The sequence below is a fragment of the Rhamphochromis sp. 'chilingali' genome (assembly GCF_963969265.1).
Source record: "Rhamphochromis sp. 'chilingali' genome assembly, chromosome: 20".
NCBI lineage: Eukaryota > Metazoa > Chordata > Actinopteri > Cichliformes > Cichlidae > Rhamphochromis > Rhamphochromis sp. 'chilingali'.
Genome location: NC_137947.1, coordinates 30342064 through 30366953, shown reverse-complemented (window position 1 = coordinate 30366953; position 24890 = coordinate 30342064). Strand labels below are relative to the sequence as shown.

General features: G+C 43.9%; 1 protein-coding gene across 4 annotated transcripts in view; it reads right to left on the bottom strand.

Moving 5' to 3' along the window:
- LOC308388201 (kinesin-like protein KIF20B) overlaps positions 1 to 24890 on the bottom strand; it is a 64554-nt gene that overhangs the window by 22452 nt on the left and 17212 nt on the right. For 3 of the 4 annotated variants that reach the window (XM_080868774.1, XM_080868772.1, XM_080868775.1), the window contains 14 exons: positions 24187 to 24355; positions 23761 to 23915; positions 23084 to 23503; positions 21524 to 22656; positions 20333 to 20471; positions 19484 to 19606; positions 19244 to 19304; positions 18670 to 18795; positions 18206 to 18342; positions 16895 to 17050; positions 16396 to 16563; positions 13040 to 13165; positions 10941 to 11051; positions 8140 to 8349 (listed from right to left, as the gene is read on the bottom strand). In XM_080868774.1, the coding sequence (XP_080724900.1) occupies positions 8140 to 8349; positions 10941 to 11051; positions 13040 to 13165; positions 16396 to 16563; positions 16895 to 17050; positions 18206 to 18342; positions 18670 to 18795; positions 19244 to 19304; positions 19484 to 19606; positions 20333 to 20471; positions 21524 to 22656; positions 23084 to 23503; positions 23761 to 23915; positions 24187 to 24355 (3234 nt within the window). The remainder of the gene's footprint in view (positions 1 to 8139; positions 8350 to 10940; positions 11052 to 13039; positions 13166 to 16395; positions 16564 to 16894; positions 17051 to 18205; positions 18343 to 18669; positions 18796 to 19243; positions 19305 to 19483; positions 19607 to 20332; positions 20472 to 21523; positions 22657 to 23083; positions 23504 to 23760; positions 23916 to 24186; positions 24356 to 24890) is intronic. The other variant, XM_080868773.1, reaches the window with a different exon arrangement.

The following is a 24890-nucleotide window of genomic DNA, read 5'->3' as shown; positions in this document are numbered from 1 at the left end:
AAATGTCAGTAACTGATGGCAGGTTGTAATAATTAAAATGATGGAGGAAACAAACCTACATGTGGGAGCACAAAGGCCTCACACGGCCTTCATCTCAGAAAATGACTCATCTTTACCTCCAAAAGTTGATTCTGTTCATCTGGACGTTTTCAGTGGGAGAAACGTTTGGTCACTCATCCAGGTAACTTCTTTAGTCTTAGCTGACTGCAGGTTTCAATCTTATAAACAGTACATTTGCATAATGACTGAAACCAGCCCACTGAAGGAACAATGGGCTGGGAGGTCAGTTCCTTAATCTTAATTATGCAAATTCTCATGACCATTGATCAACATCCACTGACCAAAGCCCACTGATCAAAGACCGCGAGTAGCATTCACACAGTTGGGGAATGGCTGCAATCACAGCAGCCAATGCATCAAGACGACTCGTCTTTACTCACTCTGCAAAGTTTTAGACATGATGTTACGGTGACGACAGAAACTGAACAAATTGTTCTGCGCTAGTATCTAAATGTACACACTTTGTCCACACTGCATTGGTGTGCGCTGCCCAGTTTGGGACACATCAGAGAGATTCCGTCTCCTTTGATATAATCAAACTAATAAAACTGCTGGCGCTCAAAATACCACAAAGATATAAAATTCAGAAGCAATGTCACTTTCCAGAAATCATCAAAACAAATACATAAAACATGAATCTGCAAACCTCACTGTTTCAAATTAAAACTGTTATCTTTCTACCAATCTAAACCCACCAACCACATCACTGCTTCACATAAGGAAGTGTGCATCCACCTATGATGTGGGGAGAGACAGGAGGACGTAAACATCCCTCCCGTGGTATTTGCAGACTTTCCCAGCCAGAGGAAAAAAAGACAATAAAAATGCATATCTGACTATGGGGCGAAACATCACAGCTTTAATGGAAAAAGGCTCAAAGGGAAACACCTGAAGGTGTTACGATCTGCAACATTTCCAGCTTGATAGCAGACAACATGTTGCTTTAGTGGCAGAACCATGACCTGATCTCCTTACCTGCAAGTTCAGATGCCACAATGTGTTTTTGGTCTGCATTAGGTCAAATATAAGATGAGTCAAGATTTTACTGGAGTGCAGTCTAAGGACAACTATGGAGCTGGAAATTAGCATAACAAATCCACTGTGAGCATATCCCTGTTAGTTAGTACGTCCTACATGTCAGAGGTAATGCAAGGCTTTATTGTGCAAAGACAATAAAACACAGCGGTGGATGAGCACGGTGCAGTAAGTGTACACACTTTAAAAGATGCCCGATGAAGCTAATAAGAGTTGTTCTAATGGAAGCCAACATTACGAGCACAGTGAGGTTAGCAGTAACTGTCACCGCCGTGTCAGATGCTGCGCTTTTTACCCTCCCTCGTTGCTTCTTAGTCTGTGTTCCTATCCGACAGCCCTACCCACAATCCCTCCTCTTTCATCTTGCCATCCAAACTCCCTCCACCCCTCGTCTCTGCTCGCCTGCTACTTTTATCTTCCTCTTCTCCTCTTTCCTCCCTGCCTCCCCTCGTTTCCTCCTACCATCCTCTCGACTGTGCTGTTGTGTTCCTTCTGCTGTCTCTTTTCTGTGATTCCCGTCTGCCTTGTTTCTTTTCTTCCTTCCTGGCTGACATTCTCCTTCCTTACCCTCAACCAATCTCTCAATTTTCTGCGCTGCCTCTGCCTCCCTCTGCACTTTTCCTCAAATTTATACTGGCCCAGTTCACTCTGATTTTAAAACTTTCCTCCCCCTCATTTGTTTCCTGTATACCTTCTTCTTCCACAACCTCCCGCCTTATTTTTCTGTTTGCACAGATGAGGATGCCTCCGTTGATGTTTTCTACTCCATGAAACATTTGGGCTTTAACTGAGGATTTTTATTAGACCGTCTCATTGTTTAGAACAAACAAACAAATAAATCTAGTGCAGAATTTGTCTCAGCGTCTCTGAGGGTTTTTTTAGACTGCCTTTTAAAACCGGTGTTCATGTTCATAAATGTTGACTGAAGCGCCCCAGATACCGAGAATAAAATCTGATGTAACGTCACATCGGTTCAGCCCCTTCCCAACACAAAGCCATTCATCTTTTTTTTCATTACTTCCCTGCCTTCTGTTTTTGTTCCAGTTTTCTCTCTTGAACTGAGCCCAGTCAGCAGAACAACAGTCATTAGTGGAATTACTTTGGGTTCCATCGCACGGCTCTTACCCCGGTGTAAATACTCCTGCTGCTGGTACCAAAACAGCAGCAGGAGTATTTATACCTGCTGTAAATGACTCATCATTTCTATATCATGACTCTTCTTTAGTATGTCATGTATGAACACAGATACATCTATCCTGCTGTTACTGTTACAGCATGTACAGCTATCACTGCTGAACATGCTGTAAATATGTAAGGAGTAATCATGATCATTGTCATAATAATACATGTATAATTACAAAAGGCACACTAAGAAGTAGTAATGCTACATAAATGATGAATGAAACACTTGCTAATACCTTCCCAGGGGTATGAACCCTTACCAACCTTAATAATGCTTAATATTGTAACATTATAACAAAGTGCTGAACAAATTCAAACACATTATAGTAACCACTAATTCTATTGCAATCCATTTTATAATAATGTGTGTGTTCTTTGTTTGTGGTCTGCGTTCCCAAACATCTGGTTCTACTGGAGCGCTCTCCCTCTTTAAAAGGGCATTTTTCCACGTGAGTACAGCTGTTGAAGGTCTCGGTTTCCATATAATTTGCTTGATGTTATAAAATCAGATTTAACTAACTGCCGCACTGTCAGGAGATGAGAGAGGAGTATGGGGCCAAACCAGCAGCACTGGTGTCACAGCAGTCACCTCAAAATAAGTTCTATTGTCTGTTTTCCATTGAACGGCATTAATAGTATTGTCCAACAGACGTGGTCGGACGACACGACCGGAGCTCTAGCTCACACAGACCATTACGCGGTCTCAGCGCCGAACACTCGAGTACCTCCTTGGCACTACTATTGCAAATAATCCTCTGCCCTACTCGTCTGCCCTTTTTTAACCCCAATTTTTAAAAGTTTGAGTGAAGAACACATGAGTGAGGAACATCTTAAGTTGCTTCATCACAACATTGAATCATTTAGTTTCTAAATAGCTTTCCTCCTGGTACCAACTCAATATGATCTTCATCTTTTATTCAACAAGGTGCGCTTTTTGTGGAGTGAAGAGGGCTCGAGTGCCATGACGGATCAGGCAAATGGAGTCTGAAGAGCATTTACATAAAACGTATTAATTCATTTTTTAGTTAGATTCAGTTACAAAACTACGACAACAACCTGAGGTGACTGCTGTCATTAAAATGCACGTCTTTGTACACTTTATTTTTGAGAAATGCACTTCTCCCACAAATGAAAGCTGCCTTCTACCATCACCATGTTCCCTTACTATAGAGGTAATGAGTTTTCATCTGTGAAAGCTCATCGTCCTATTGTTGTTTCAATGTTTGAGAAATCTCTGTAAACCAAATTTCCTTTAACATTTGGTTTTACTTTTCTCTGTATGGTCAAAGCCCAAATTTGATCCTGCTTGTTTACATCATCCTTCATGCCCTTGCTCTTGGTCACAAACAGTTCCTATTGTTGCCTGAACCTGTGAAATCTGCTGTCAAATAGTGCCAACGAGTCCATGAGCAAGGATGTCAAACTGAAAGATATGATGACCACAAAAGTGAGTTGTTTTCACAGCAGGAGAGGAACGTGTAACAGCAGTGCAGTCATGTAGGATAGTCAGCTTTTATACGAGCTGCATGCTGCTGTTGTCACTGTGACAAAACCTGAATGTGTGGACGTGCCAGGATAAGGTCGAGATGTTAAATATAGTTCACAGTTCTACATCACAGGAACCCCCAAACTAGTTTTTGTTGTGGACTGATCAGAGTCGTGCATTTTAACAGAAAAGTGCAAAACACACCAGAATTCTCACAATGAAATCGCCTCCATAAACAGCTCCTCGTTGCTGGACTGAACTAAAAACCAAATCCTACTAAAGGGTTCGAGCGATGCTGCTGCTTTAAAAGGTTCTTGTGCATTTTCAGGACTTCCTGTATAGAGAAGAGAGATCTGAGTGTAAAGGCAAAGATGTCGACCTACACTCATCCTACGTTCTTACCACCACCTACAACCACGAGCTCTGGGTAATGACCAAAGAAGACGACATTTCTTAACCCAGACACGGCTTAGAGCTAACCTGACCCGACCCCAAAGTTTGGCATGCTCTAAATGGGAAACTTTACTGTTGGGTCTTAACAAAGCTGCTTTTAAACTAACTTTGTCAGTAGTAAACTTAAAAACACTGAGCACGTGTGAGTATGAATTACTGCCATAAGGCACTTTCATGCCTCAGCACTCTGGATTTATCAGCGCCTCCCAAACACATTGCCTCTTGTGATTATATGGAAATAAGGACAACGTGGCGTTTATAGGAGCAACACGGTGACAGGTCTGGAAAATTGCGTCTAATGTTATTGAGAAAACCAGAACACTTCAGTGTGGCAATATTTGGAAGCACATATAAAAATCATTTAGGATACCCCCGATGTGCCTGCCTGCTTCAAGTCCTCTACCATAATCCCTGTCCCCAAGAAACCTAGGATCACTGGACTAAATGACTACAGACCCGTGGCTCTGACATCTGTGGTCATGAAGTCATTTGAGCGCCTAGTTCTCTCCCATCTCAAGACCCTCACGGCCCCCCTCCTGGACCCCCTGCAGTTTGCATATAGAGCCAACAGGTCTGTAGACGACGCCATCAACATGGCCCTACACTTCATCCTGCAGCATCTGGACTCCCCAGGAACCTACGCCAGGATCCTGTTTGTGGACTTCAGCTCTGCCTTCAACACCATCCTTCCAGACCATCTCCGAGACAAGCTTTCCCAGATGAATGTGCCTGATCTCATCTGCCGGTGGATCACTGACTTCCTGACGGACAGGAAGCAGCACGTGAGGCTGGGAAAGAATGTCTCGGACTCCCGGACCATCAGCACCGGCTCCCCTCAGGGCTGTGTTCTTTCTCCTCTGCTCTTCTCCCTGTACACCAACTGCTGCACCTCCACCCACCAGTCTGTCAAGCTAATCAAGTTCGCAGATGACACCACCGTCATTGGGCTCATCTCGGACGGGGACGAGTCTGCCTACAGGAGAGAGGTTGAACGTCTGGTGTCCTGGTGCAGCCACAACAACCTGGTGCTGAATGCCCAGAAGACAGTGGAAATTATTGTGGACTTCAGGAAGCACACAGCCCCACTCCCCCCCATCATCCTGACTGACACCCCCATCACCTCTGTGGACTCATTCCGCTTCCTGGGTACCACCATCACCCAGGACCTGAAGTGGGAGCCCACCATCACCTCCGTCATCAAGAAAGCCCAGCAGAGGATGTACTTCCTGAGGCAGCTGAAGAAATTCAACCTGCCAACACGGACGATGATGCAATTCTACACTGCAATCATCGAGTCCATCCTCACCTCCTCCATCACCGTGTGGTACGCTGGAGCCACTATCAGGGACAAACAGAGACTGCAGCGTGTTGTGCGCTCTGCTGAGAAGGTGATTGGCTGCAGACTCCCATCTCTGCAGGACCTGTACACCTCCAGGACACTGCGGCGTGCAGCCCGGATCTCAGCTGACCCTTCTCACCCTGGACACAGTCTGTTTGACCTGCTCCCCTCAGGCAGGAGGCTCCGGTCCATTCGCACCAGAACCTCTCGCCATAAGAACAGTTTCTTCCCCTCTGCTGTTGGACACATGAACAATAACCACATGATTGTCCCCGCCACTAACACATGACCCTACGCTGTGTAACTGCATCATTTCATGTTTGGCACTGATCACCACCTGCACTCATGTATATATCTTTCTACGTAGCACTCATAATTCTTATTCTCATGTATATATCTCATGTATATCTCATGCACATATCTTTCTTTCTACATAGCACTTTAATTCTTATTGTCTGCACTGAAGCACCGCAGCAATTTCCTAATGTTGTAAACCTCAACATCTGGCAATAAACCCATTCTGATTCTGATTCTGACAGAGAAAGGAAACGCCGACTTTGGGCTGAGTCGCCATCAATTAAAAACAAAACAAAGAACTATTTGCAGTGTGTTATTTTTCACTTTACATCAACATATTTTTAAAAAATTATTTTCTTGAACACAGCCATGTTAAGTTTTCAAAATAGTCTGTCAGCGTGACAGAAGGAGTGAATGATCTGTAACACACAGGTCTGCAACAAACATTAATCTTTTGTGCCAAAGACAGGAAGAGCGATACGTCGAATGAAGCGAATAAACTGCACTCGACCTCGTCTGCTTGTGAGTGTGGGGTCGTTTAACGTGTTCTCAGGGAGGAAGTTTGAGTGTTTCTCCTGGTATTTATGATGAATGAGTGTCATATGTGGCTGCTACATGTGTTGGTGTTTATCATCTGCACTGAATGTGTTACATCTGAAGGAATCACTTGGATAATGTTATTGGCGCTAAAAATGAACCGTACTCGATGTTTAAAATATTCTATTTCCATATTTCGCTCTGAATGATTGTTATGTTTTCTTTAGATGCACACACATTGGTTTTGCTTCCTCTCTGCAACAAACTGAAGTTGTACAATTTAATGCACCACCAGAGGTGTGTGCACGTATTCATGTTCCCTTTAATATTTACATGTGCTTCCTTCGGATTGGTCAAAGCCAACCGAGCGACCCAAGCGCAGGTCCACAGTTCTGCTCAGCTTCCAGTGCAGTTTCACTTTTCTATACATGCCTCCGTCTGAGAGCCGTTTCTACGAAGCCCCTTCAGCCCACTCTGGGACTGGTTTCCAAGAGCATCACAGAGCATCCGCGGTGCTGACCATTTCACAGGATGAAAACTTATGTGATCCGTTTCCAGATGGCACAGATGGGAATGGATCGACTTTGTTACTTGTGTGAGTCACACATTGCCTACACAGTATGCAGACTACACGTTGAGCTCCTGGCAGTTACATGGAGCTCTTTGTGGGACCGTTGTGGGAAATATGTTAAATAAAAAGTACTTTTTTTTTGGTCCTTGAAAAATGTTTTCTACTGGACACATTTTATGTGCATCTGTGTTGTGTGTGGTCATTTGCGGCGGTGCTCTGTTGCAGATGTTTCAGGAAACATTTACGTCAGAGTGATTCTGAAAAACATCAGCAAAACGTCTTCGTCACCAACCAACCACTCAAAGATCCAGCAGAGCATTAAAAACACCAGGAAGCTTTTAAATTAGCAACCAGTCAAACCCGACCGAAGCGCAGACTTTTAGCTTTAATTTAAGGGCTTCTGTGCATCTGTGTAGAAACTACAGACATTTTTTATGGAGCTCGTCTGCAGGACTGAGCCAACTGCCTTCCACAAAGCTGTGAACTGAAGTCTTGCCTGACAAACACCGTGCATGACAGTAACACAACAAAAACTGAAACCAGCAAATCTGGAAATGAACTGAAGTGAAATTAAATGCAAAATAAAAACTTGAAATGAAATAAAACTACAAACCAACTAGAAAAAACAAAACTTGAATAACTGTGCTGCTGCCTGCTTTACTGTTAGACTATGAAGTGCAGAAATTCCTAGAAGCATAAATTGACTTTCACGTCACAGCTGTTCGTTTTCTCTTTGCTGGAGAGAAAGCAACAAATCTAACACTGTTTACAGCTGCTGCTGCAAAAGGTACGTGTTAGGACAACCATGCTCAGCCTGCACCGGCTGGATTAATGGAGCTGAGAGAAGATTTTCTGAACACAACATGGTGGAGAAATAAACAACCCTCACCCCTGATTGTACCTGGAAACTGTAACTGGATCACGGCTCAGGCTTCTGTGTGCAGTTGGGTTTTTCCCCCCATTTGATTTATTTCTGGGAAACCTAGAGGGACGCACTGTTACGAGTGTGGGTTCATTTAAAGTGTGATGTTTGCGTGCGCACTATTTTGCACCTGTTTGGAAATGTGGGAAATATTAAATGCAAAGTTCAGCCAATAACAAAAACAAACCTCCTAATTTATGATTTTTACTTCCTCGATAATCCTGATGACGAGCAGCTTTCATTTTACAGGTTCTTACCTTCTCCATCTCGCCGCTCTTCCTCTTGCGTGCTGAGCGGGTGATTTTGACGGTGACGGCGCCCTCCTCTCCCTGCCGGCGCAGAGCCATGCGGTTGGGCTGCAGCGGGCTGAAGGAGATCTCCAGCTCAGGCCGAGGGAAGCGACTCATTCTGCCCTCCTCTGTGGAAATCTCAGAGGACTCCAGGACTGACGGACAGCCGCACGAAACCTGCGGGACCACATGTGGGCTTAAGGTCAAGGGTCACTTCATCATCACTCCAGAGAGAAATGTCACAAGGTCTGGCGATCGAGGCTTCTCCGCCTGTTACAATAAAGGTGTCGAGGCCAGTTGGCACAACTGCTGAGTGTTATCAAATCAAAAAGCCGAGCCATCAGCTGTAAATCACCTCACATGAAAGGTGACCATGAACAGGCCAATCAGAAGTGATGTGGGTTAAAATAAGGAGCGACATCACAAAAGGCACAGAGCCACGCCAGCAGCGAGAGCAAAAGCACGTCACAGCTGTATCGTAATAAAAATCTCTGCTGTAAGTGAGACGACTCTCACAGCACCATCATTTAAACATGTGACATGTAGTTAAGTTTCCATGTTGTTTAGATGTCATTCAGCTGAAGCCCCGCAGCGTTAAACAGTCTGAGAGCGAGTGAGGAACAATTAAAACAACAGTCAAATTCAACCTGGTACCAAGGCTTTGTACAAGATGTAATAGTGTGCAGGTTAATGGTTTTAAAATGACTCTCAGCTAAGTGGAAAAACAAGGAATAAGACAGCTACATAAGCACATTTCTCAGTGATGCTCATGAAGGAAAGACGTTTCTATAAACTGAACACCTTACTGTTGTCGTCCCACAGAGTCGAGGTTTGATGGATCGTCCAGGAAACGTGACGCTAACAGATTAGTCGCTATGTGATGGTTTTTATGTGTGTTGATTTTGGCTTTTAATGATAATCTGCTCAGGTGAACATTTGGTGTGTGGCTTAAGTTACCATGGCGATACACCCCAGCAGAAAGTCAAAAAAAAAAACTTTGTGACCCTGAAAACTCAGGGTTAACCCTGAAGTCACCTCGCTGAGCCCCAAATCCTGCTTTGTAGCACACGACCCACACTGAAGCAGACAGCGACTCAAAACAGTTCCGGTTATGAAAAGCACATCACGACAACTTCTGAAGTGCTCATCTGCACGCCGCGAAAAGACTCGCTGACGAGGAAAAAACAAAGGCCGTGCAAAAATTGACACTGAGCATAAAAGTCGGCAGAAATGAAAGAAGCTTGTTGTAACAGGGCGGCCCTTACACTTGTGTAGAAATTTGTTTTTTCTGAGAGTGAAAGATACGGGAAAAGTTGCTGCATGCAGTCCTGCAACTTGTTGACCTCTAAAGGCAGTTTATCACATATCTGCATTCCAGGAGGTTCAGACATGCTGTGAAAGGCCTCAGTCCGCTGGAACCTCGAGCACGAACGCTTTAAAACTGACTTCACACGTGAATCTTAGATTATTATTTTATATGTGCTGTTAGTGTTTACGCAAAATACTTTGGATTTCTTGGTTTATTCATTTTGGATGTAGTAAAATCTCAGGTGTTGTAAAGGCTGCAGACAGGAATTAGTGTTTGGCCAAACACAGCAGATTAAAAACTCATCAAGCTGTCTTCTCTTTGAAATTGAATTTGGACAAAGTCCAGAACTGGCAGAAACCAATTGGCTTCTAGTGCAACCACCTACAGTCTAAAGTCTGAGAGCTGGTACTCTGAGTGCCTGATAATGAGGACTCCAACAGAAGCCTCTTTGGTTTTTCTTCTGTTTACTGCAGGCTGGAGAGAGGGGAAACAGTGACGCCTGCTGGAGATCCGTCGCAGGTTCGAGGGAGCATATCCGCAAACTAAGTTGAGAGTATGTATTGGACAACACTGTCAGGGGTCTGTTAGATCTAAAACTCGTGCACCAAAGCACCCAGAGCCATAAAGAACATTATGAACTCACACAAAGAGCAAAGATGCCACAGAGGGTACAGCCACCACAGGAAGAACTGTGGTGAGTTCAAACTTCAAAGTTTAAACTTAATCGATACAGAAATTCTGTCGCCCAAAGGCACGGTTCAACAAAAAGGCAAAGGGGGGGGTGGTCTGAGCTGCAGGCAGAACTCACTGCTGGCTCGTCTTTGAATCAATGTGTCAGATCAATCGTCTTTGAATGTGTTTGGATTATTCGCAGAGCTGCTGGACTGCACTGGAAGAACGCTCTGATGACTCCAGTCACATGACCTCAGCTGCAGACTGTATCTGACCTTTTCCCGTTCCCTCTGTTTGATCTGTATCATTAATTTAATACACAGTATTGTTATCTCTGGTTTTTGCATTATGTTTTAATTCAAATTGCCAAATCTGCCTTAGTTTTATGTTATCTGTAATGTGTTATTTATGGCTATAACGTTAACTCTGTGGCTACTATTGTGTGTCACTATTACTCTGGAGAAAAAGGTGAAGTAGAGGGAATAAAGTCGGCTGACTAATGCAGCTGTAACTGAGCACACGGAAACTCACCACTGTGGTCACAGCCACTCAAAAGAGCCGTGGCTCAAGCACACGCGCCAACTCGAGCGTACGTTATCGGTTCATAAAGAAAAATCGCCTCTCGCCACTCCCCAGCTCTAGCACCACAAAGGCTCTGTCACGTATCCCACACACTGGTTTGTGACTCTAATAAGGACTGTGTGTGAGGGGATATCTACAGACCACAGGAGGAGGAGGTTCAGTACACAGCTGTTGTTCCTGCACTCGTGTCATCTCAGCAGCTTACCTGGCTGCTGACAGACGCTCTGGTATCTTTCCTTCCAGACTTCCTGACGATGGTTTCACTCCTGGGTTTCTCCATGAGAGCAGCAGAGCTCTCTTTGTTTCCAGCCTGCTGCTGCCAGAACGAGAAAACATCTCATGTTATTATTAACGTCTTTTGATTGTTTTGGTCCCAAAGCTACAAATTGCAGAAAAAAAGACATAAAAAGTGATAAAAGTCACAAACAAGTTGGACACTACATATTTTTGTACAGGTACAGCTTTGCTATCTTACTTCTATATGTTCACATTCCAACACACACACACACACACACACACACACACACACACACACACCATTGAAATGATTTTATTCATATATCGGGTCAGGGTTTAGATCTTAGTTTGTTTCCTTCAGTGCTGTCATTCACACTCATCTTTGTGGTTACTCACAGCTGGTGTTTAACACTAAAAGGAAACATTCACTCATCCTGGGACATCAGGGGATTTTCACCCACACGTCCCAGGAATGGGTGGACCAAAGAGAAGTACACAGTTTCATTCGTTTTATTTGTTTTACTTAACGATTTGTCACCAATTTTAGTGGGATTTTTTCATTTGCTGCTCCGATGATACAATTTTTCTACTTCCATGAGATGCTGTGTATGAGGGGAAATAAAATAAGAGTACAGTGGTCCCTCGCTTTAATGCGGTTCACTTTTTTTACGTCTCATTGTGTTCTGCGTCCTGATTGGCTGTAGATCAATCTCGTGCCGTGTCTCCTGTACAGTACAGAATGCGCTCAGCTTGTCAAATTTATTTAATTTACATAAGTCTTCGATCTCTAGCACTGAAGCACTGTACTGTGTGTTTGTAGGTTTTCTCCCCAACAAACAACAATGTCGACGAGACGTTTTGCAGGCAGCCGCGGGTCTTTGGTTTCATTCTACAATGCTGGACTTATTTTTCTATGAGGGTTTGAACTTTGAGTGTTTAAGCAAGAGAGAAAAGTGTGAAAATGTTCATGCCTGTCTGAGAAATAAAGCTGGCAGATTTCACCTATTGCGAGTTATTTTTAACACATAACTGACCACTGCACTTCAATTTGGTATGTATTGTTGTACTTTCTTGATGGGATTGTTTTATATTATATCAGGTAAACTATACCAGACGTTTCCTTGTTACAAACAGCCCAGTTTGTCCGTGTTCTCTGCTCATCTTCTGCCTCTGTTTATAGATGGAGATCAGATGTGTCTAATCCGGGCGTCCTCTGCCTTTTTCATCATATTTACACTTCTTACATTTAAGCTGAAGCGCTAAGCAAACCAACGAAAGCAAATCTGCACGCCTGAAGCTCTTTTCTCGTCCCGTTATCCTCTGACCTGCTCGCTGAGAAATGAAAACGAACATCTGTTTGAACATAAGAGAAAAAAAATGTTCCTGCTGCCCGCCATCTTCACCTTCAAACATAAAACAACTACAGAGCTATGCACTCATTTACATCTGCTCTCTTTTTCCATGTAAAACTAAAAATACGGCCCTTTGTTTAAAGACTCCTCAGTTTTGACAGATGCTACATAAAAACATTGAGCTTTAAGCTAAAGGCGCTCCTAACATACTTTTAAACCATAGGAGTAATCTGAGGGCGCAAAGATGTCGAAGCATGCTTGAACATTTTTAAGCGTCTCGGTTCCTGCTCAGACACAGGATGCGTTCTGCTCCCTGCCTGATAAAGTCAGATTTGGATGGTCTCAGGCTTTACAGAGGTCACGTCCAAGGGCTGTTTCCTGATAGACTTCTACAGGACCTGCAGTGCTTTGGAAACCACAGGAGTTTCCTCCTGGTGGTCATTAAGGGCATAAAAGGTTTTACCAGAACAACTTTTAAGTAAAAGTTAGCAGAACGTTCATCCAGACATGAAGCCGACAGGTTCAGATGTTGTCGGCTTACGATGAAAAGAGTGCACGTCTGAACGGGGCTATAAATCAAAGATAAGCACCACTGCCGTCCAGTGTGGAGGATTAAAACCACAAATCTTTAAAGCCACCTTTCAAATGCGACCATGGGTGGATATCTGATTTTGAAAAGTTCTTGTTTGACTCGAGTAAGGCTTAAAACACTGACCTGTGTCACTGTGTCCTCCTGTTTCACTGTGGAGGCCTTGAGCTGCTCCGTCAGCCTCAGGATCTCTGCCTCCTTTTCAGACAGAGCAGCCTGCAGCGTCGCCACGCTGGGACCACCGTCGCTGCCCTGAAACAGGAAGTTCATGGACACTGAGCATGTTTTCTGCATCTCACCTTCAATTTCATGCTTTTGAGAGACCCTTGAAACATGCCAGAGATGGCTGACAATATAGACTTTCAACACATATCAATTCATTTTCCTTTGTATTGATACACCGATACGGTTCGCTCTCACACCTCCCGGCACATTCCTGATTCATCAGCTTGCTGCCGACCCATTCACCCTCCATCAGAATTGGTTTCTGGCTTGAACGTCTTCGCCTGAATTACCCCAACGCTACAACTACTAGCCCAGCCTAGACTAGTTTATGCTATCTGAGCAGAAGTCGAAGGTGAGCAGGTATGTTTGAGCTGCAGGCCGGTGGGTGGAAATAGAAACTGGGACTAATTTGCATATTCATAGATGGAGGAGACCGAAGGAAGCAAAAGGTGTCGAGTTGGATCTGAGCCACTCTGAGGCGTGAAGGGATTACTTTATGGAAAACAGCATGCAACGTTGACGAACAGAGATGAGCTTTTCATTTTTTAAATCAATGCCAGAAGAAGAACTTCGAAAGGTCAAAGTGGAAAGTTTAATACTTTCTAAGGAAGTCGCACTGAACACAATAGCTCGCACTACATAAAGCTTAAGAGTGGTACACCTCCTATACACAGGGAGAGACGGGGGGGGGAGCCCTGTTTGCCTGCAGATGTAGAATCCATTCCCCTCACCACAGAATAAAAGGAACACTCTGAAAAGGTTGAACTCTTAAGAAACCAACAAAATTGCTTCCAATACATCGGAACTGAGGTCTCTGACTTTGAATCATCCTGGAACATATACAGTGGCTTCAATTTAAAGTTCTGTATGACTAGAAAGATAAACAGCACAAAAAAATAAAAAATATAATTGAAACTCATTTTCTGTGCATCGCTCAGATATAAAGGCTTCGTGTTTTCCTTGTTACGAATGGCTGTGAAGTGTTTTCTCTTTGGTTTCCTTTTATTTGTTATTGTTGTGGAAAATAATCAGATCAGCGGGCACAGTTTAGTATTTCCTGGCGAGTTTGCAACCATTCAAACAGAAACAAGCTGATAAAGAACAATAACTGTTTTCTGGAGACTAAAATAAATGGATATAAAACACACTTTTTATATTTATGGCTCCATTAAAACCTGGAAGCGTTTACGCCGCTTTGACTTCCATCAAAGTGGGAAAATGAAGAACTACGTTTGGACAAACGGCAGAGGAACCGGCAACATAAATGAGCTAACAATCAAAAGCAGGCCGGTGCGGCGGATCCCCGTCGTTCATTATCACTGCTGTGCGGAGACGTTTTTAAACGACCGAGGCAACAGGCAGGAACTCTTTTCATTCCATCACCAAATTGATGCCAACATTTCAGTATTAGGTTATTGAGGTTTCTGCACTTGATCAAAACATGGACACAGCGAAGGAAACTCTTATTTTATTTATTAAAGATATATTTGATGCAGACGATACCAAATGATAAAATTGAGTTGTGTAAAAATATGACTAACATTTTATTACATTCCCCTTTAAAATCTCCAACAAGTTGTCTGCAACTCAGACATCCATCTCAGTACTCCATGTTGAAGCGTGCACAGGAGGTAAGCTGCAAACCTCCTGAAGCATTTTTACCTTCACTGCACAAAAGTCATGGCAAACAGCAGGAGCATGAAAACAACACTGGAAGAACAAGTTTTTAACAAACATGATCAAACTTTCTGTCCTGTCACACCTGAGGTCAAAAAACAGCAGTGGCTGTTCAACAACTTAAGGCAGAACAACTCGCGCTGCAGTTCTATCAAACATCATATCTGAAGAGATCCAGACACAAGGGTGTCACATTTTACTCGCTTCGACTCATCTCTCCTTTCTTCCTCACCTCCTGCACTCACGTAGCTGGTGGGAGGGGCTAAAGGGCGGCCACGCAGGAAGTGACCAGCAGCGATATCATAGAAAGCCAATGACATTCAGCGATTTCGGTAGAATTCAAACTGAATTAAACTATAAATAAGACCAAAAGATACTGCTGGCTGACATATGACGGGGGGGAGGAGGGTTATGTATTAGACGGTTACCTAGACAACGCTAGTGTGGACTGTCCATTAGTGACTAACCATCAGCTGGTAGCAGCTCCTTCTGCACTGGATGAGCTTCTCTTTTTGTTTTGATCCATTTTCTTGAAATAAATTTGAAAACCGGCGGCAGAAATTTGACAGATACTTTTTTTTCCTCTTTCTTTTTTTTGGAAAAAAAAAAAAAAAAGACGCATACTTAAATATCTGCAGAAATGCACAGCAGGTCCCGGCGTACGTTACAGCGTAGGGTTTCAACCCATAAAGTCATCCTTAGAGAGGCATGGAGAGGACCAGAGGATGTGCTATCTGAGGGCTCGACGCTATTTTATTTGAAACTGTATCCACTCATAATACAAGTCCAGTGATTCCCTGTAGTGACTTCATATATCTGTGTGCAATCAGCACTGCAGTGTCAATATTTCAATGCTGTAGCTGTTTTTCCCACATTCACACTTATTGACTTTCCTTTACGTCACTTAGTGGCTTTTCCGATACAGAGACGCCTGCAGCAAACTGGCTGCAGATCTCCACCAATTTTTTTTTTAAATCAATACGGTTTGTGCATAATTATAACACCCCTCCCCCAACTGACTCTTTTATGCTTTAGGTGGACTGCCCGGTCACATTGAGTGATGATACTATGATAAAAAGCCTAAAAGCTAAAACAGATATAGTTCCACATTCACAAAGGTGTATGTGAGGTTTAAAAAAAACAAAAAAGGGATGCAGAAAACGTGGAACAGATAACCTGTTCGCTCTACGAGGCATTATTCAGTCCTCTTCAATAAATCCTGTTTAAAGATTTAAATAAAGAAATAAAACATGGCAGGAAGTTCAAACGTCCACCTCTGACTAAACGGTGATCCATCACATCACAGCAGGTTTTAAACTGATGGGCTGTAAATAGACTGAGGTGAAACACAGCAGGGCTGTAGGCTTATTTTATTATATACTAAATATACTTTATACTGAAGGACATTACCTGACGGTGTTTGAGACACACATTGCAAATATCACCCCGTATCTTGCACAAGAAACAGACGATCATGCCTTAAACCACCATGCTTAACCTTTCCCATCTTTCTTTTATAACAGGAGCCCGATTTAAGACTCTGCCTCCGGGGCCTGTGATCCTCGTTATGTTATACTGACCTCTTGTGGCGGCTGTGTGTTATTTTGCTGCAGCTGCTGGATGAGCTTGTCTTTCTCTGCTTGGCTGGAAAGAAGCCTTTTTAGCTGGACCTCCAAAGCTGCGACCAGAGTGTCTCGCTCCTGCCTCCAATTCTCCATGGTTTTCTCCTTTTCAGCCAGCTGGGACTCCTGACGGAAAAGGAGAAACAGCATCATACTGTATATGCCCGACCAACATTCTCGCCAATTAAAGCTGCGCTCCAAAAGTAACTCCATCAGTAAAAATCATCCTCCGCTGTAAGCATCACAAGCAACTTTGTGAAGCTCATATCTGAAAGCAAAAGCCACATTTTAACTAATCAGGTTTGTTATTAATACGTATGTCTGTGCTGAATTTATTGTAAGGTGGGTCCTTTGATAATAAGAAAGTGGTTGAATGGCCATCACAATCTAACTCGGTTCAAACCCTCATTGGTCGATGGTGGGTGTCAGACAGTTTTTAGCATCGTCCTCCTCTTACCAGCTCGCTCTGCAGCCGAGTGCAGCGCTCTCTGTCTTCGGCAAACTTCCTCATTTCTTGGTTCCTCTTGTCCTCGGCCTCTTTAGCTTGGCCGATCAGGGAGACTTTTTCCTCCAGCCATTTCCTGCGGTCCGCCTGGTGCTTCTCTGCAGAAATCTACGGAACAAAAATAGTACGTAATAAAACTAAAAATAGTAAAAGGTAAAATTGCAAACATGTATTCAAATTAACTAAAAAAAAAAAAAAAAAAAGGTGCTGAACTATGTTATTGCAAACCTGACTCAAAATCAAAGGCCTGCTAACAGGAATTCCTCCAAACTCAACCATGAACCCTTATGTGTAGTTGGCAGACTGAATTACACCTTCTGTCTAAAGAAAAAACATATTTAATAAATTTGTCTATTTTCTTCCACTTATCCAATCAGGGTCACGTGGGAATGAAACATATCACACAGCTGACATGGGGCGAGAGGGGGGGTACACCCTGGGCTGTCCCAGTGCTAACACAGAGAGACACACACAACCAGTCACATCTATGGGCCATTTAGAATCCCCTGAACTAACCTCACCCCACTGACTGCATGTGTGGAGGAATCTGACGCTCTCACGGGTCTCCTACAGCAGTTCCCTCAGTCCTAAAAAGAACCAATGTGACCCCGGCTATTATTAAGGTTTATTCTTCTTCGAGCGAGTCACTTCCTCCACGCAGCAGGTCGGAGTTTTATATGTCACACTTTTTCTTTTAACAAAAATGTACTTGGTTAGAGTCAGAACACAAAGTATTAGGTTGAAGTTGGGTGTTAAACTTAGACAAAGATCAATGTTTAGGTTGAAAACAACAGTTTCTGTTTCTTCTTCTTTTTTTTCTTTTCTTTCTTTTTAAAAAAAAAAAGAAAAAAAAAAGCTTGATTTATTTGGTTGCCAAGGTGACGCGATATTGTGCTGACTGCCACAAAATCGTAACTAACGTCCATGAAGACAAGCTGATTGTTTTTTAGACTATTTCTCGGTTTGTTGAGATCAGGCTCGACAATCGCAGATGAAGATCTGGTGCAGTCAGACCTCAGCATAACAAAATGATCCCCATCATCCTGACGATGACGCACACAGCTGTTTAACACGCATATCGGACCAGCCAAAGACACGTGAACTGTAATCAGGACTGAAAAGACTGAACACATGATCGTACAGAATATAATATACATGTAATCTTAAGTCCTGGGCTCAAAGTCCACTTGCAGACACACTGTTTGGTAACATTTCTGTTCTGGGACATCAACACAAATGCTAATAATGAATCTGCTCCCTTACCTTCACGCTGTCCTGAGCTTCAGCTGCTTCCTGTTTGGCCCTTTTTAAGTCATCTGATTGGCTGTTGCTGAGCTGCTGGTGTGTGTTGTTTCCACTTCCCTGCTGCTGCAGCAGCATCTCTTTCAATTTTTCCACCTCTGAAAAGGTTTACAGCACAGAACGAAGACTGACGACACAGCATATGTAAAGTTAAATGCAACTTTAAGTATAGCTTTACAATAACTAGTAAGACATGAGAGTGCAAGAAGTACCGTAAAAAAAAGAGAAAGAAAATGGGCAGAGAACATCTCTATTTACTGCATAATTAAAACTATGAAAACTAGAAGTAGAGCATGTCAAAGGTCAAAGTCGATCAACTGTTGCTTTGAACTATAAAAGACTGAACCTGAGCCAGTGTCCGTACGAGAGCCTTCGACTTCCTCTAACTACTAAAACCTGCCTTCTTTTCACCTCCTGTTTCTTACCACTGGAGAGCTCCTGGATGAGGTTAAGTTTCTCCTCCAGGACCTGCTCCATCTGCTCCTGAGTATCCTCCTGCTCCGACAGAGCCAAACGCATGCCCTCCATCACCCGCTCCTTGGCCTCCAGCTCTACGAACGACCAAAAACACACGCAGCAAAAGTTCAGGTTCACATCCACCACGATGAACAAGTTAGTAACCTCTGCTGGTTACTAACATAAAAACCAGTTAGACACTACTGGGAAAGCTTGAGTGAACATTTTTCCTGTTCAACAGTTTGGCGATATTTGAAGAGTCCATATTGTGTGAAGTTAAGAGCAGGACACATGAACATGGGAAGAGCACCAACGTCTTTACTGAAGGACCTTTCACAGGTAAAGACAGTTGGTGAGGACAGATTTTTACTCTTCCTTCTTCACTCAGTAAGAAAGAGTAGGTGGCGGAGAAAGGGGAGCTTAGCGCTGCCTTTGCAATAAAGGTAAGTGGGAGAAAGTGGACGGACGGCTTAAACGTTAAGATAAATGTGTTTGGGGAAAAAACAACATGTATAAGTGAATAAAGCACAGAGAAACTCTGACCTTTACAGGCCTGCTGGTAGCGCTGCAGCGTCTGGTCAGACTTTGCATGAGATGACTGCTCCTACAGAGGCAGGCAGAAGGCATCAACAACATGAGACGCTCCCCACAAAGAGAACGACTGTCTCACATTTACTAGTTATCATCATCACATGTACATTACACAATATATTATTATCAGCAGCATGATGATCTTGCTCCCACACAGTGAGTAGTGTCTGGTGGAGGAACAGATGACCTCACCACTTTGAGCTGCTGGATGGTTCGGTCTCTGCCGGCGAGGTCAGACTGAAGCTGCTTCTTTGCTTTCTCAGCGTCGGACAGTTTCTGCTTCAGAACCTTCTCCTCGTCTCTCATGGCTGAAATCTGGACAAAAAGGACAAAAAGTAAGGATCTGAAGCTGACTTTACTCAGTCACAGTAATCTATCTTACTAGACCACAGAGCAGTCATTACTATTTTTACAAACACAAATCAGCATTAAAGGTTTCTGAAAGTAAAAGGTTCGACTTTTTCCCAGCATGCAGCTCTGCAGGTTAACTGTGATTCAGAGCTCTGCTGCTCAGGGCTGTACCAGCCTAACTGGAGCATGAACGGGGTCCAGCTCACTCCTGATAGCACCGTGAGGATAAATGTGTACAGGCACAAATGTGGTGCATGTCTGAAATGTTTGTGAGGACACGGCTAAAAACATTTAAGACACATCGAAACATAATTTAAGCCCATTTAAGCCAAGTTTGTTCTTTTAAGGACCTGCTGTCACTGATGTAGATCACTGGATCTACTTTATTTAAGAATTAGCAGCAATCCTGACCTCTCACTGGCACTAAAGCCATCTTTGCACTGGAGTTCTAATATTCACGCAAAACTAAACTGACACTAAACATTTTAAAGTAAATAAAACCGAACTGAAACAGTCAAACTCACACTGGAAACCAACCAAAACTAAACTCAATTTAAAAATCTAAATAAAATAAACCAAATTAGGAAAAAACTGTAAGAACTCTGCTGGAAGCAGCTGATGTGCTGCAGTAAACTGCATCAGCAGTGAGGAGTGTGAGCGACAGACTGAAACATCCAATAATGCGTGCACCTCCTTCTGGACCTGCTGCATCTGCTTCTTGTAGTCAGCCAGCTTCTCTCTGAGGTCTGAAGAGTCCTCCTCCTTCCTCTGAAGGTCCACGCTGAGGCTCTTCACCTTCTCTGAGTCCTGCTTGGCGTTTTCCTTTAGCCTGAGAGGGAAAGACACGATGTTCAGACTCTTTCATGGCTGGATTTTTACAACGTCCACCAGACTCAAAGGTACGAACAAACCAAAGCAGCCTAATAAGTGCTAAAAAAAAAATGATGAACAACACAGTCAGTGCTTCCCACTCTCTGTTACTTTTCTCCTTGAGAGGATATAAACAGCAGTTTGGGAGAGCGACACACCTACAGAGAGAATTCAGTCTGTTCTACAGCGATACATTTCTCATTAGTTAGTATTCCCTTTAACACCGTTTATATAAGAACAACATTTTACTGTCATTTTTCATTGTTAATTAGCAACTCAACCACCTTTATGTTCCAGGGAACCATCTCTAAATCCCAGATTATAAGAGAGGGGCAGAAATTTATGAACGAACACCTTTATCAATACAGGCGGTCTATAACAATTAATTTCATCCTGATCGAGTCAAGGTTTTAATTAGAGATAAATATTCTTCGATGTTCACCTGATACAGTCATGAAATCATCACAGATGTAGGTAAATAAAAACATTTAATAGTTTTGTTCAGGTGAAGAGGAACAATGTTTGTGACCTGCAGTATGAACCCGGCTTCATCTTTCCTGATTTTTTGTTGTTACTTTAGAAGTTATAATTAGACTCAAACAGCAAGAATTCTCATTTACCATCAGTAACATTGTGAGCTCTGCGCTGGCTCTGAGAGCAGCTGCGCACTAATGCAGTCATTACAAAGGCAGGCTCAGCTCTGGGCTGATGAGTTTCCCATAATAGCAACTCTTGTAGATAAAACTCATCAGAATGATTGAAAGCATGTGTTTCACAGTGATTTGGAAGAGCAGATACGTGAGGGAGGCGGAGGCGGGATTTTAGAGAGCCGGGCTGAGAGCGGAGATATTTTACACTCCGGCTGTAGCGGGAACCGACGCGTCTGTAATCCTGAGCTAAATGTAACATGAAAAGGCTTTGATCAGTTTCACTGGGCTTAACAACGATGATGTAGCAGCTACAGGCCCAACTTTCCAACTTGCCTCAGATCTAAACACAATGACGAGTTACCTGCTGATGTCCTCGTCTCTCTTCTTCAGGTCGACTTCCTTCTGAGCGATGGCCTCGTGCGCCACCGCCAGCAGCTCCCGTCTCCTTTCGACCTCCTTGCGCCGGGCCTCCTGAACAGCTTGGCACTCATCCTCCTCACGCTGCTCCTGAGCCTCCTGCAAACTCTTCTTCAGGGATGTCACCTGTGCATCCTTTTCCAGCAGCTCTTTCTGCAGCTCTGCTAGCTTCTCCTCCATCTGACTGTCCTTTTCCTCCAGCATCCTCTCGGTCTCTGAGGACGACGGCTGAGCTTCGGTTTTGCAGGACTCCTTTTGTTTCTCCATATTGGAAACTTTTTCCCTGAGTGACGCAGCCTCAGCCTGGAGGTCAGAGTTCATCCTCTTGAGCTCTTTAGCCTCTGAGTGAATCCTGGCGTCTTCCACCTCTGTCTTGAGGCGCTCTGCAGCTCGCTCCTGCTCGCTGAGCTTCTGTCTGAGGTCATCCACGAGCTTGCTGGAATTGGATTTTTGTTCACTCAGTCTGCGTTTCAACTCTTCCAGCTGCTGCAGCGATGATGCTTCTTGTTCTCGCAGCCTCTCTTTGAGCTGCTCGACCTGCCTTTCTGAGGCCGCCGTCTGCTGCTCGAGTTTTCCTCTCAGCTCCTCTGCTTCTTCTCTGGAATCCTGTTTTTGGCACTCGAGCTGAGTTTGGAGATCATCCAGTGGTGCCTGTGACATCTCTCCCTGCTGCTTAAGTTTATTTTGCAGTTCTTCAACTTCCTGTTTTGAAGATGCCTCCTTCTGACTCGACAGCTCCAGCTGCTGGTCCAGGACCAGCTGTTTGTGTGCCAGCTGTTGTTTGACCTCAGCCAGCTCGTGCTCCAGATCCAGCACTTCTTTGTGCTTGGCCTCAGTTTTCTGTCTTTCCTCAGCCAGGCTCTTCTGAAACTGAGACACTTCCTCTTGCAGTTTCTCATTCGCACCTTGTGACACTGCAGAGGTGTGCACTTCCTGCTTTAGCCTGTCAGCTTCCTGTGTCAGAGTTTGGATCTGGGAACACTTCTCCTGAATCGCCTTGGCTTGTTCATCCACTTGTGCTTGAGCAGCTTGTAGTTGGACAAAGGCTTTTTCAGCTCTCTCTGCGTTGCTGGTCACCTGTGGCAGTTTCATGGTAAGCACAGGGAGTTTTAATCAAACACAAGAGACAAAATTCCACATGATATAAACGACATGTAGCTGAACACACACACACACACACACACACACACACACACACACACACACACACACACACACACACACAAACAATTTGGGCATTTTCTGGAGTTTAAACAAACAAAAGCATCAAACTCTTGGCTGCCCTCTTATTCCCACCACAGCTGGAAGCTCCCACAACTTTAACTCTACAGATATTTGAGTTGGATCTTCTTCCTGACGCCACACTTTTATACACAAGTTTGATACATAGAAAAACATTAAAATCACTACATCTCGACTGATGCGTGAGAGCGCTGTAAACTGTTTCCAGGGCCGTCACCGTATTCGGGGTGATCGATTTAACATTTTTGGTCACATTTCATACCTGGTGTTCTGCAGTTTCCAGTTTCACAGTCAGCTCTCCCAGTTCTTGTCGGAGTGCGTCCGCCTCCTCGTGCCTCCTCTGCTCTGCCAGCCTGCTTATCTCCTTCCTCTCCTCCTCCTCCCTGCTACTCTTCTCTTCATGAAGAGCAGCGAGCGCTGCCATGGCCTCCTCCTTGGCTCTCCTCTCAGTTTCCAGGGCTGCCATTGCTTTCTCTTTGCCTTTTCTCTCTTCTTCAAGGGACTCCAGCATCTTCTCGTTACTTTGCTTTAGATCTCCAACTGCTGCAACGGCCTCATCCCTTTTTTTCCTCTCCTCCTTTAAAGATGCTAGTGCCTCCTCTTTTCCCAAAGTCTGGCCCTCCAACACAGCAAGGGCCTCTTCTCTGGCTCGGAGCTCTTTCTGGAGAGCTGTCAAAGCCCCCTGAGTGATTGAAATGATGGATTACTCCCAGTTTAACATATAAACAGGCGTGAAATGAAATGTGAAAAGAGATATTCATGTAATGCAGACAAAAGTAAACAGGTGTAATTTATAGTGTCTGTACTGCCACCAAGACAAACCAGGCTGGGTAATAAATACTGATGAACAGCTACTTTTAACTGTACATGGACGGTTACAGCTGTGAAGACAAGAAACAGATGAGACCACACAGCACCTCCTGTTCATGTGCTCCCCACCTGCAGCTGCTCTTTCTCACGTGAGCTCTTCTCTTGGGCCAGCTCTGCCATCCTCTGCAGGTCTCCCACTTGTTTCTCCAGCCGGGAAACCTCTGATGACATTTCTTGGAGCTCGAAGAGGACTGTCCTCTTCTCCTCATTCTCATTTCCTCTGGCTACACCATTTAAGTAAGAGAGAAAAGGAACAAAAGTAGGGCACCAGTAATACTTCATTTTGGCCACTCAAAACTAATTTCAAATCTGCAAACACAAATTTATCAGAGAACATTTTTATGCTACGGCTGAACAGAGCTACAAATGCATTCTTCATCCAACAGAAAATATTTCTGCAGGCCATGTGCTCACGCTGTTGGGTGTTTATCTGCAAACCATCTGCTTAATTAGACGAATAAACTAATAGATTTGTGTTCGCCGTCTTGTTTTTACCATTGCACTTGTGAGCCAGCGGTTCCGGGGCTTCCTGCTGCCCTTCATTCGGTTCCAGCTCAGCACCTGCCCGAGGCCCTGCTCGGCCTGGATCTGCACTTCTCTGAGCGGCATCAGTGGATTTCTTTCCTCCCACCAGTTCAGAGGAGCAGGAGTTCAGAAATTTGTCCTGCAGGAAGAAAGAAACAGTTTAGTGGGCGCATCCTGGAAATCCTATTTAATGTAGAGGTAATAACCCCACACATGCACATGTATACATATACCTCTAACAACATATAGCATCCCTTATGCATGTTATGCCTGCAGTAACAGGGTGAGGTCCACAGCTTTTTGATTTAAACTCCAACAGGGAGAATCCTCCAAACACTTCAGGCGACTGCACAGAAATTTGTGACGATTTAGATTTAAAGAAACTCGAGGTCGGACCTCTGAGCACAACATTTATCAAAACATGAAAGAAAGCCGCCCCCTGCAGCTGGAAACCACAAACTCGTTTTCAACACTCGAGGAAAAAACAAACAAACAAAAACTATCGAGTTGTGTTAGATTTTCACTCATTTACAACAGACCACCACTGAGGCTACTTCAGTGCTTATATTTGCCTTATGTTCATCTTTTATTCTAAATATGATCATCACAAATGTGCTTGAAACGTGATGAATTTGGGCTTTGAGCGACCCCGTCAGGGCGTGCATGTTTTTCAT